Source organism: Diplotaxodon limnothrissa, linkage group LG22 (assembly GCF_057381915.1).
Source record: "Diplotaxodon limnothrissa isolate DT_005_m linkage group LG22, D_limnothrissa_male_GT1.1, whole genome shotgun sequence".
Lineage (NCBI taxonomy): Eukaryota > Metazoa > Chordata > Actinopteri > Cichliformes > Cichlidae > Diplotaxodon > Diplotaxodon limnothrissa.
In genome coordinates, this window is record NC_140616.1 from 1,477,501 (window position 1) to 1,490,000 (window position 12,500).

The 12,500-nt window shown below is 42.4% G+C and overlaps 1 protein-coding gene across 1 annotated transcript in view; it reads right to left on the reverse strand.

Annotated features, from left to right (window-relative positions):
• Positions 1 to 12,500, reverse strand: part of LOC146609095 (hemicentin-1-like) — a 29,775-nt gene that overhangs the window by 14,609 nt on the left and 2,666 nt on the right. The window contains exons 3-4 of the mRNA XM_085346926.1: positions 2,695 to 2,973; positions 2,443 to 2,493 (exon numbers count right to left, since the gene is read on the reverse strand). Coding sequence (XP_085203052.1) covers positions 2,443 to 2,493; positions 2,695 to 2,973 — 330 coding nt within the window. The remainder of the gene's footprint in view (positions 1 to 2,442; positions 2,494 to 2,694; positions 2,974 to 12,500) is intronic.

Below are 12,500 nucleotides of genomic sequence, written 5' to 3' on the forward strand. Positions count from 1 at the left end.
GGCTACGCATCGATAGTAGAAACATTGATCGGCAACCCTCTGATTGGTCGGCGAAAATGTCGAAGGAGTGCGCTCGGCTCGGTATTTTTCGGCAGCAGAGCAAGAACTCCTGAGTGAGGGATTTCAGGAGTTTCAGAGTTTAATCAGAACGCAAGGGAACACTGCAAAGGCTGCAAAAGCAAGGAGCGAGGGCTGGCAGAAAGTTGCTGACAAATCAAACTCGTAAGTAATTTAATAATAATAATAATAATATATTGGATTTATATAGCGCTTTTCAAGGCACCCAAAGCGCTTTACAATGCCACTATTCATTCACTCTCACATTCACACACTGGTGGAGGCAGCTACGGTTGTAGCCACAGCTGCCCTGGGACAGACTGACAGAAGCGAGGCTGCCATATCGCGCCATCGGCCCCTCTGGCCAACACCAGTAGGCGGTAGGGTAGATTTATTATATTACACTATATTATCCAATATTATATTACATTACATTATATTATAATATGTTATATTTTATCCTCTTTCACATTAGAGCCACGACAGGACCCACTAGAACATGGGAACAGGTAAAAGTGAAATATAAGAATATCCTACAGAATGGTAATATTTATCACTTATATTGCTTTTAGTCTCTTGGAAAGAGACCCTGGAATAATCTGTTTGTTTATAACAGCAACCAAGAAAAGGGCAGAGGAAAAAAAGACAGGTGGTGGTCCTGCACCCCCTCGTCAACAAGTTGGTTAAGTGAATAATACCCTCACGGGAAAATCGATATCTCTCTATGAGCACACTGTCGCGCTGAGCTAAAGGATCCTGTCTGTCCCGCAATATACGCTGAATTCTGAAAACTCTCCTTATCAATCTTGCACCTTCCGCAATGGGTGGCTCGCGTATACGGACAGGATATGGCTGCGACAGACTTCCCAAATCCACCTTCGCTTTTATAGCCGTGGTCTCTCATCTTGATTACACGAAGTAATTTACAATTGCTACTCTGAAATATGAATTAAATCTGTAATAATTACATACATGTAATAGAATGTTAATAGTACATTTCCCTTTTTTAGGAAATGACCTGTGTGAAATCAATAAATGGATCAGGTGCTGCATTATCTTCAGTTACATTGATGTTATTTATTTATCGCTGTTGCTTTCGTATAAATGAAGCGGACATACCTGCGTGGCCGCGATCTAATCCTGTTTACATAAAGTAAACCTGCTCCCGAGCAGGTTTACGCTTACGGCTCTGTTGCTATGACAGCAAGTCCCGGATGAGCTTCGGGGAACCGAACGATCCAAGATCACGCGAAATCGTCAACAATCTAATCCGGCTAACCTACTTAGCGAGGTACGAAGAACGGGCCCCAGGTCAAACAGCAGCCTGTCAGTGTGCTCGCTGTGGATGTTTCACTCCTGAACCACAGTGGAGACACAAGCTGATGGTCTCAGTCAGGCTGACACTAACAGGCTTCATGTTTGACGGTCAGAGGTTCATGTGTCTCACCTCTGTCAGATCTCTGTCCTTTGGTCACAGTCACATAAGCAGCTGGTTTCCCATCACAGTAGTACAGTCCAGAGTCAGCAGGCTCAGCTTCTCTTATTGTTAATGTTTTGTCTCTACGGGAAAAATAATTCCTTCTATAATTTATTTCTCCAGAGTCTCATCTCCATGTTGGACCAGCTGATCCTCCAACATCACCAGGACATGTCAGTAAGACGCTGCCTCTCTCTTCAACACGGCGTCTTATTGTTCCTGTGAATAACAAATGAATGTGTGACTACAAACTAAGATGCATTTTGTATAACGGACGAACACAAATTTTCTCATGTTGTTAGTTTCTTTTCAAAATCTAATTCTCAGAGAAACACTGTGCAGTAAAGCTTCAGCACACACTGTTGTGTTAGTGTTACTGTGTTTAGTTGGTGACACAGTTTTATTATTGCTCTTAATGATCGCCATGTGTTACACAGCTGTTATTGCAGCTAATACAAGACAGATCAGAAAACTGTTCACTGTTACAGAGGACAGTGAAATGTGTTTTATGGTAACATGTAAAACTTTTTATGTCTGTGTTTCGTGGCTGATGCAGGACTTCTGTATGAAAGCTCTTTGGCTACACGCAGACAGGAGTTATGGGAGTTAATGCTACACAGAGGCGTCTCCAAAATCCAAACCAATACACACCAGCCACATGGAAAACAGGAATGTCAAATGTTGTACTGGGATTGGCCCTTATTTGTAATGATTATTGTCGCAGAGTTACTTTAATATTTGATGTGGTACTTTGTATTTTTACATTAAAAAGTTAACTTTATGTTAACCATGCTGACCACAGATGTGCTTGCAGTTAAAAACACGAGAGGTGAAAAAGCTAAACTAGTTCAGGGTTGTGTGGCAGCCTGTCACAGCTGACACAGACCAACAACCACCAGCACTCACACCCACGGCCAAGTTAGAGTCAGGACTTAACCTAAACTGTGCACGACTCTGCACTGTGGGAGGAACACAGAGGACCATGTGAGCACGTGAAGAGCTCAACAACTCCACACTGAAAGGCCTCAGACGGCCCGTGGATCTGACCCCACGGTTAGCCACAGTGCTAACAACCACACTGGTCTCATTTAAGACTAAAAATCACATTTTCAGCAGACATGCATGATTTTAAACAGGAAGGTGATAAAGTTTGATGTTACCTGATGGGATCACTGTCAGCTCCTCTGCCAGGTAACTATTACAGAAGTATCTGCCAGAGTCTGAGGGAGCAGCTCTGACGATGATCAGAGACCCGTCAGCCTGTGAAGCGTATCGTTTCTGTGGATCATTGATGTGTTTTATACTTCTGTCTCCATCAGCTGTAAGTATGTCAGCTCTGCTTCCTCCACTCTCTCTGCTCCACCTCACTTTACCCTGTAGATAGTAAGGACAGCGCACAGCGAGCTGCGTCCCTTCTGTAACTACTTCCCGGGTTAAACCTGCAAAACAAATAAAAAAAATGAGCAAATAAAATGTATGTGTGGAAATAAAAGTTACAAAGAAAACAGAAATCTGAAAGGATGATAGAAAGATAATCATAGTCAGGATATGATGATGATATTTCATTATAAAAACTAAAATAAAAAACTGTTCATAAAAATTCTTTGGTCAAAATAATTTGTTAAACAAATGAAGGATTTACGATAGAAATTTGTCTTCATGAAGCGTTTGTTAGTTTGAGCTACACTGACACCATAACTCGACTTCCTGTGATCGTGTGTCTGCTTCACACTTTGAACTCGTTTTCTATAATCGTGTGAAATCCCTGAAACTACAAACACCAACACAAATGCACATGTGTGAAAACTATAAAGTATATCAGACATTAATGCAAAGTGTCCCACCTGCTGTGGCATGACCGCTCAGAGCGCAGGCTAACAGGCAGCAGTAGATGTTCACCCACATCCTGACAGGCTGAAGTGTCTGAACTCACAGTGACCACCGTCTGTGTTTGAACAGAGAACAGGAAGTCAGCGCCTCTGTGAACACGCCTGCTCTTCTATTTCTGAGGTTCTGTGGTCAGAGAACAGACGCTCGCTACAGTATAATAATCTGTTACACAGGTTTTAAAAAATGCAGTGAAAGAAAGTCAATTTAAAATGTTTACTTCTGTTAAGAAGCGGCAGCAAAACAGCCGCAGTACAAGAAAGGAGGGAGCGCTAATAGTGACCAGTAGAAAACCAGCACATTGAAATATGGTGCACATGATTTATTTCCTTCCTGAAGCAGACGAGGGTGGAGGTGGAGTTAGTGGTGCAAATGAGTTTGTAAATGAGATTAATAATCTTTTTCCTGTTTCTTGATTCAGGTTTTGTTGTTTGCTCTTATTTCTTGATGGTCGAGACTAACGAGGTTTTACAGGTGTGTGTAAAATATATAAAACCAGTGAGATTTTGACAACTGGAGATTTCTAAGGTGGTACAATGGAAATGCCAGAAAATATGGTTACATTTATTTAATTATTTATTATGAAATGTGTGTGACTCATTTGACGGGTGAATGTACTGCAAAGATACTGCCCCTCTCCACAGTTTTATCTTCTTTATTTGTTTGGTGTGCTTAGCATTGTTGCTTTATGCATTCAGTTCTTTATTACTGCATTTGTGACCAGTGTTGGTCAAGTTACTTGAAAAAAGTAATCAGTAACTAATTACTGATTACTTCCCCAAAAAAGTTATCCCATTACTTTACTGATTACTTATTTCCAAAAGTAATTAATTACTTAGTTACTTAGTTACTTTTTAAAAACACGATTTACAACCTGAAGAGGTGATAAAGCGATAGATCTTTCAGCCCAATTCTACTTTTTCTGCATAATCCATCATACAAAATGTAATCAAATGGAAAAGTCTCATTTTAAAACTTGTTTTATTAGTTTTAATCTTTTAACTTTATGCATCAAGCAAAATTTAATTATCTGCAACATTCTCTGACTGGAAGAAATTAGTTTAACATTTAAACCTATTTTCTGCACATTCCAGCACATAAAATAAAATATTTTTTGTGTTTACACTCAGTCTTTCAAATAGATGCAAGTAAAACACAGCAGAAAATAAATAAAGTCAAAGACTCAGTGGTGCTGTTGCTCTATTTTCACCTGTAAAGCAGGAGTGGGGTAGGCGGAGGTTTACCCTGGTGCAGGTGTGCCGCGGTCAGTGGAAGAATCCACGAGTTTCTCTGTGAGTTTCCCATTACGTCGTAGCTACTCGGTGCTTGTTGGAAGTTTAGGTTTTTTTGCTGTAAAAACAAGTTTTCTTCCCACGCACAGCGGACACTAATGTTTTTGTCACTTTTTATGGAATCAAACTCAAAGTAAGGTCAGTACTTCCACGCTTTAAACGCTGCACGCTCATACTCTCTCTGCACTCGAGATATGATCCATTGTTGATCTGCACACAGCTGTTGTCACTAACGTCGCACTCGCTTACGTCACTGTCATGAGACATTCTCGCAAAAAATCACGGTTTTAGTAACGCAGTAACGCAGCGTTCCTACGGGAAAGTAACAGTAATCTAATTACTGTTTTTGCAATAGTAATCCCTTACTTTACTCGTTACTTGAAAAAAGTAATCAGATTACAGTAACGCGTTACTGCCCATCTCTGTTTGTGACACATACTGTGGTCACTGGCAATCCAGCTGGAATATTTTGGTCCCATGGGTGACGCTCATGCAGGCACTGAAACAGGCAGCTTTGGGGTCCTGTTTGTGTGTTTTAGTGCACAGACAGCCGCAGAGAGCAGCTGCACTAAACTGAAGGGCTTGTGTTTGGTATTTGCAGTTGCAGAGCAAATGAGCAAGTAAAGAAAACGACTCTAAACTCATGCACAGCTGGAAGTGTCATTTGTCCAAGTGTGCAACAAATTACACATCTTTTTAATTTACATTCCTTTAGATGGTTTTCTTTGTGACTCCTGTCTGTGAAGAGTCTGTGTAAACATGAGTGCATGAGATCTGCTGCTAATGTGGTCTGTAAGTGTCGACTATTTTTACACCAGAGTAGATGAAACCACCACACTGTCACATTTGTTTCTCACTCTGTGAAGTTCCAGAAGAGTTCATTGATGTATGCTATAGCTAGTTTTACCATTCAGCTCAAACGACAGTGGTTTGTGAGCTTCATGAGGCCCCAACTGTCACGACACAGGCCGTCCGAGGCAGAGTGGACCCACAGAACAGATAAAACTCAGACACCAGCCGCTGTGGGATTGTACACAGTGCCTGTGAACGTAAAACAGTGAACAAGGTGAATTAACAGCATCTACTTACAAGAGACTAATGAGGGGGGCAGGGCTATGCACCAGGGAACACACAAAATACAACATAACTATGAGTAATGCTGGGAGAGATCGTACATTCAGTATGAATTCACTATGAGTGCCTCACTATGAACAGGCGAGTGAGGATTAACACATGAAATAACGAAGCTACTATGACAGCGGACACTCCTGAGGTAGGTGATACCATAAAGGGAGCCCGTACCAGACTAAGAGTGGAGAATTCAGCAGCTATGTCCAGCATCCAGGTAGAAAGTAAACTGTAGGCGGTGAGGTAAGCAATTCATGGACACAAACTGGTTAACAGACAACCGTCCAGAGAGTTGTTGTCCCAGCTGACCTTAAATACTGCCGAGGAAATCAGCTCCAGGTGCGGCTCCCCTGAGAGACGAGTCAGACTCCAGAGGAGTCGTGGCAGATAGTGGAAAAACACCGGCATTCACCAGACCATGACGCTAACACAGCTACAGCCTGACCACACGGGCTGATCTGAGAGTTTCAGAAATGCTGGGATTTCCACACAACCATCTCTACAGTTTACAGAGAGTGGGCCAAAAAGACTTTTTTAAATCCACTAAATATTCTGTTTGTCAAGCACAGGTAAGGTTTTCAGAACTGCAGTAACTACAGAGGGATGCAGCTGATGATACCATGAATATATGGGGAAGATTACTGGAGGCTACGCCAGATACTTGCTGACCTTCAAGCTGGCGGCACACATAAACACAGCGGCTCACGTTTGGTGCTTTTATATGTTCTACGTGTATATTTATGAGTGTTTTTTTTCTACTGTGTGTCGAGTGGAATCTACTCACAGTCGTCAGGACTGGAATTACACTTTGCAAACAATATCACGTCGCACTGTCACCACTTCCACGCCATTCCGGAGGACATAATAAGAACTCCAGGGTCTCTGTGGTTGGTTCTTCCCAGTGGCAAACCCAAGAGGAGAAGTAAACAAAGGACACGAAAGAGCAAAGAAACAACCACTTAAGCCACCGCTTCTGAGTATTTTGCTCTCCAACGTCAGGTCCATACCAACAAAATAGATGAACTGAGACTGCAGCCAACAGTAGCATTATACTACGCACAGAGGCTTGGCTGCAGCCATCAGCTCCGGACTCAGCGATTGAGTTAGCATGCGGCACGGTCCACCGTCATGAGAGCCACTTTGGTAAGAACAAAGGAGGGGCTTATGCATCTACATCAAAGACAGCTGATGCAAGAACATAAAGACTGTAGACAGACACTGTTCCCTGGATTTGGAATATCTGACTGAACTGACCCATCTATATACCTCGCAGGTTTACTGTCATCATGGTCACAGTTGTGTATTTAACATCAGAACCTTGAAGAGCACACAAAGTGTCACTGTGGACAAACGTCTCCGGGTGTATTCCAACCAGAGACCCTGGATGAGTAAAGAGGTCCAGGTCCTGCTGAAGCAACGTGACGCCGCTTTTAGATCCGGTGACAGTATGCAGTACAGTGCAGCTAGATCTGAGCTGGCCAAGGCAGTATACAAGAGGAAGACTGAAGACCACTTCAGCAACAGCAGCTGATGACAGGTATGGCAGGGAGTTCAGCACTTAGCCAACTACAAGCCTGGCATTACCACTGTAAACAAACCACGGCAGACCCAAAGACATTTTCATGCTTTTCATCATATTTATTGACTAGCTTCTATGCACGGCTGTCGTTCCTGCAGGGCTGCAGCTTTTGAGCTGCAGCCGACGGTTGAGGGCATCTGCCACCAGCAGGGAATGTAGTGGGGGGAGATAGGCCCCCACACCTGGGAGAGCCTGAGATGTTCTCAGAGAGGTGGAGTCTAAAACCTGATCTGACACATAGACGAACAGGCACACACAGACACAAACATGCATTCCCACCCTCATGCACACATATGCAAAAACTCAACACTCACCCAACGTGGAGACACACAGAAAGGTTGCAGTGCACACATTTAAAACATGAGAGGGCATGGTGCTTCCTGCCAGAGAGCAGCAGAGAACTCCCTCCTGAGAACCCTCAATGTCTATGTGCATTTAAAATTTGTGCCAGAGGTGATGTTGAATACAGAGACTGCCGTATAACGTGCCCACCCCCAAGGCCCTATATGTATGTGATGTGAGAGTGTGAGAAATGTGGAGAAAGGGACAGAGGGGGGAATCCCTCCCCTGCACCTCAGTGACACGCCTGCATCTCAAGGCCTTTAATGTGTGGCGGTGTGATGGAGCGGGAGGAGGAGGGAGGTAGTTGGGGGGGGGTACCTTTTTTCCTGAGGTACCAGAACTACCTCGGGAAAAAAGAGAACAAGATGGTGAGCTTGAAATCATGGCGTGATCTCCTCTGTTGTTTTAGTGTGGGATGTTTGTGTCCCCCGGATATTTGGGCACTGAGTGATCATTTGACCGGGAAGATTTTCCCACGCTGGAGGTAACCACACCTGTCGCTCACCAGCCATCACCAGCTACAGCTGATTGCTCTCAGCATCAATTTAGCAGTGTGGCTGAGCTCCAGTTGACACTGGATTGTTGAGTCAAACTCATCAGTACAGCCGTGGATCACTGTTTGAAAAACCTTACTAGTATACAGGACTGCCTAGCCAACACGAGTGTTTGGTGTCACTAGGAATCGTGAGCAGAGAGTGTTTTTCACAGGAGCAGAGCCATGATTTCTCTTATTACCTGTAACTGTTGACAAAACTGAAACAACTGCATAGTTTCAATAAAAAACTGGAAAAATTGGGGTGTTCTAAAACTGTTGACCAGTAGTGTAGTTCATGCATTTATTACTTCCAGGCTGGACGACTGTAATTCATTATTATCAGGAAGTCCTAAAAACTCCCTGAAAAGCCTTTAGCTAATCCAAAATGCTGCAGCAAGAGTCCTGACAGGGACTAGAAAGAGAGCAGATTTCTCCTGTGTACTGTGAGTTTGTCACCTTTCCCTCCACAGAGAGAGGACAGTCCAGAGTGACAGACTCGTCGGCTCTCATTATTATTATATTGTTACCACCATTTGACCTTAGAACTGAAGAAGCTTCTCGGATGAGAGGTGAAACGTCTTCAAGCAACTTAAAGAAGTCCAGACGCTTTTCTTTGCAAGCTCCTTTGACTACAAAGAATTAAACTATCTGTGCCTTTTTCACTCACAGATTAATTATTTTTAATAAAACAACTTCATCCAATGATGGTTGTCCATAGAAAACCCATATTGGCACCACACAGGCACAAACTGCTGTCACACAGATGTAGATACATCCACCTGTGGCCTGCGTGGGGTAAGTGTGGCTTTGTCTGCCACACAGTCACAAAGTGAGAGAGGATTTTCAGATGCAGGTAATTCTGCACAGCCGTAACGCTGTCCATGGTCCTGGAATTCTAATAGATTATAACAGAGTTATGTGAGAGTACTAACTCTGCTGTGGAAGGATGGACAGTTTTCTGCAGTGTTGCTCTCTTGTATTATTTGCAGCACCAGTCTTGCTTGTTAACATAATAATATATTAGTTTTTAATCATTTTTAACAAATATGTGTCACAGTTGTGCCGCATGAAAACCAACATGTTTAACAACATTGGTGTGATTGTCTTTGAAAGACAAAGTGTAAATAATGAATTTGAGCTTTTTCAGCTTCTCCACATTCTCTGCGCTTAGATTTTAATTCCACAAACAAAAAACGTTACAATTCTATATAATATCAGAGCTCCTGGTGACACGGCTGCCTGTTGCACTGTGGCTGAAGGACTGAAGCTCTGTTTGATGTGAGAGAAAGGAGATATGTGGGATAATTATGGGATGGGGCTGTGTACAGACAAAATAAAGGTTTCATAATGTCTCTTGTTTGTGACTGAGTGACTCACAGACGGCAGAGAAGAAGATGATTGGATCAGAGTGACGATGACACAGTTTGGCAGTGAGGGAAGCAGAAGTGATGAAACAGGAAGTCAGAGCAGATGCTGAAAACACCCAAACTGTGACTGCAAATGTCTGTGAGGCCGTTTTATCAGTGTAGTTTTACTGTGAGTGGACGGGCAGTGACACACACACACACACACACACACACACACACACACACACACACACACACACACACACACACAGCACATTTCCGAGTTCTCTTTCCAACATTCACTCTAAGACTCAGATGGAGGCCTGTGGGGAAACCCAGAGATCACCGGCCTTCCATGACGCGCTCCTTCACAGGTATTAAAGTTGCAAATACAAAAAAGCTAAACTAAGGTAATTTTATTTTGCAATAGTGAATAAAAATGAGGTTTTAGACCAACTCTGCATCCATCAGAACTTTGTTTAAAGTTTAAATGCTTCAACAGAAAAACTTCTCCGCAGCTGTCTGCACAGACAAACACAGACAACATGCATCTAATGGTGACACAGTGAGGAACTGGAAACTTGCACCAGCAAACCATCACAGCATGAAAATAAAAATAAAGACGGTGGCTTCTTACGTTTCCTTCTTACCTAACAAGAAATTCACGTCACATTTAGACCTCATGTTTTGATGGTAACAACAAAATTATTGCTTTTATCTAAATAATTTTGTTGCAGGTTACAGGCCACTACTCACCTACCAGGTAAAGAGGTTACTGATACACAGGTAGTTGCCTGCTGTAGCTGGCAAGCTAACATGTACATATAAGCAAGACATGAACCTGCAACTGTTCGGGCTTTGGGTTAGCAAACAGCTAACACATGCAAACATGGTATGGGACAGAAAGTCATTGTTCCTTATGTTTTATTGGGAATACGTTAAGTTCTCATGTTGTTATTATTAGTTGGGATTTAGTTTGTTTCATGCGTCTCCTGATTTACGAGTCTTTTCCTGTCCTCTGTGTGGTCTGTCTTGTCCTCAGTGTTTACTCTGAGTTATGCCTGTGCCTTAGTCTCTCCACGTCTTCCATGTTCTAACTGTCAAGCGTCTGTGGTCGTGTTGCTTCACGGCCCACCATATCCCAGAATTCATAGCGCGGCCCAGCCAAACTCCAGTTTCCAACAATGGCGGCCGCTACTATGTTTTAAAATTACTCTTATTAATCTTTCTGGGTCACAAAATAAACTTTTAACATATTTTCAGGCGAGAATCTGTGTAAACTTCAAAGATCTGCTCGGTTTATCAAGATATCGCATATTTGCAAAAGCGCTCCGACGTTTTCGGAGACGTCTGTGACCCACCAGCTCGATAGCTGACCGGGAGGTCAAGGGTCACTAGAGCAGAGAGAGCAGTGGACCCCCGGCTTCATCGTTTTCAGACCCACCGCTGTCTTTCACTACTCAGGTTAAACATGACATATAAGTCACTTGGATAATTGAAAAATGTTATTGTTTGGCTTTTTTCTGTTTTATTTGTTCGTGAGTAAATCGGTTTGGCTGAGAACAAAGTTATTCGATTATTAGATTAAATCAAACTTTATTAATCCATCGGGTGGGTTCCTCCGGGGTTTTCACACAGCTGAATAAACGTCAAACTGAAAACTGATTAAACAGAAGTGTGAGAGAGTTGAGAATTTACACCAGTGTTATATTTTAGATATCAAGGAGCAGACGGCTGAGTTTATTAAACTCCACCGACACAGCGGTGACGCAGATCTGAAGGCTGGACCGTCCCATTTCACAGCCTCGTACCTCCAGCCTTCTCGGTCTTTGAAGGACCCGGCCCACGTAGACCGCGAAGGTCCTCCGAAGGATGCAGCCGACGTTTTGGGACACGGCTCATGTTCAGTGTGTTTAGTTTTTCCCTGAGGCGTCTTGATCATTTGTGTCAGCTGTGCCTCCCCAGGTGTTCCCACTGCCCTCATCACCCTTCTGTGTATTTAAGTCCTTTGTCGTCCTCGTTCAGTGTCGGGTCGCCTGTTTCTCCACGTCGAGTCACGTCAGGGTGCAGAGTTTTGTTGCAGCTGTTCAGGTTAGGGTTCATGCTCATGTTTGGATTATTTCTCGCCTACGTTTTGCACGTGCCTGTTCAGTTTCATGTTGGTATTTGGCCAAATAAACAGCTCACTTTTCAAAGTCAGCAGAGAAATCAACTTTCTTTCAAAAACATTCTCTGGATATTTTCAGAGTTATAATATCAGGTAACAGTTAGATGATCAAAACTGTCATATGATTTGTAAAATAAAAAATAAACATGCAAAAGACTTAAATATATAAAATCTAAAGAAATGAAGATTTACTGATAGAAAATACAATCATTCACACAGTCCTGTCACTGTAAATATGATCATTTAAACAAAATAATGCAGCTGTTATTTAAAGTGCACAACATGCCTGATATAACTGTTGTTAAATATCTATTTTATGTTTTTACAGCAGCTTTAAAAATTGCTTTTACAGGTATCTCTCAGGTGAGCCGTGCAGGTGGTGGCTGCTATTTGCAGATGCTTTATCCAGTGGTTCTAATGGTCTGTGACGGAGCTGTGGATAAAGAAAATACAACAATAACAACAGGAGTGTTTGTATATTTACATACAAATAAATACGTACATGTAAAATATATGTGTATGTAGAGCGTGATTATATATTACATTGGATATTTTTATGTTGTATTGGTGAAGTTGTGATATATTTGGGCTTTATGTTGACTTTGAAGATGAAAATGTTGTTGTTTAACATTGGTGTCGTCACACTGTGTCAAGCCTGTGTGACTTTTCTATTTTTTCTTTTATTCTACT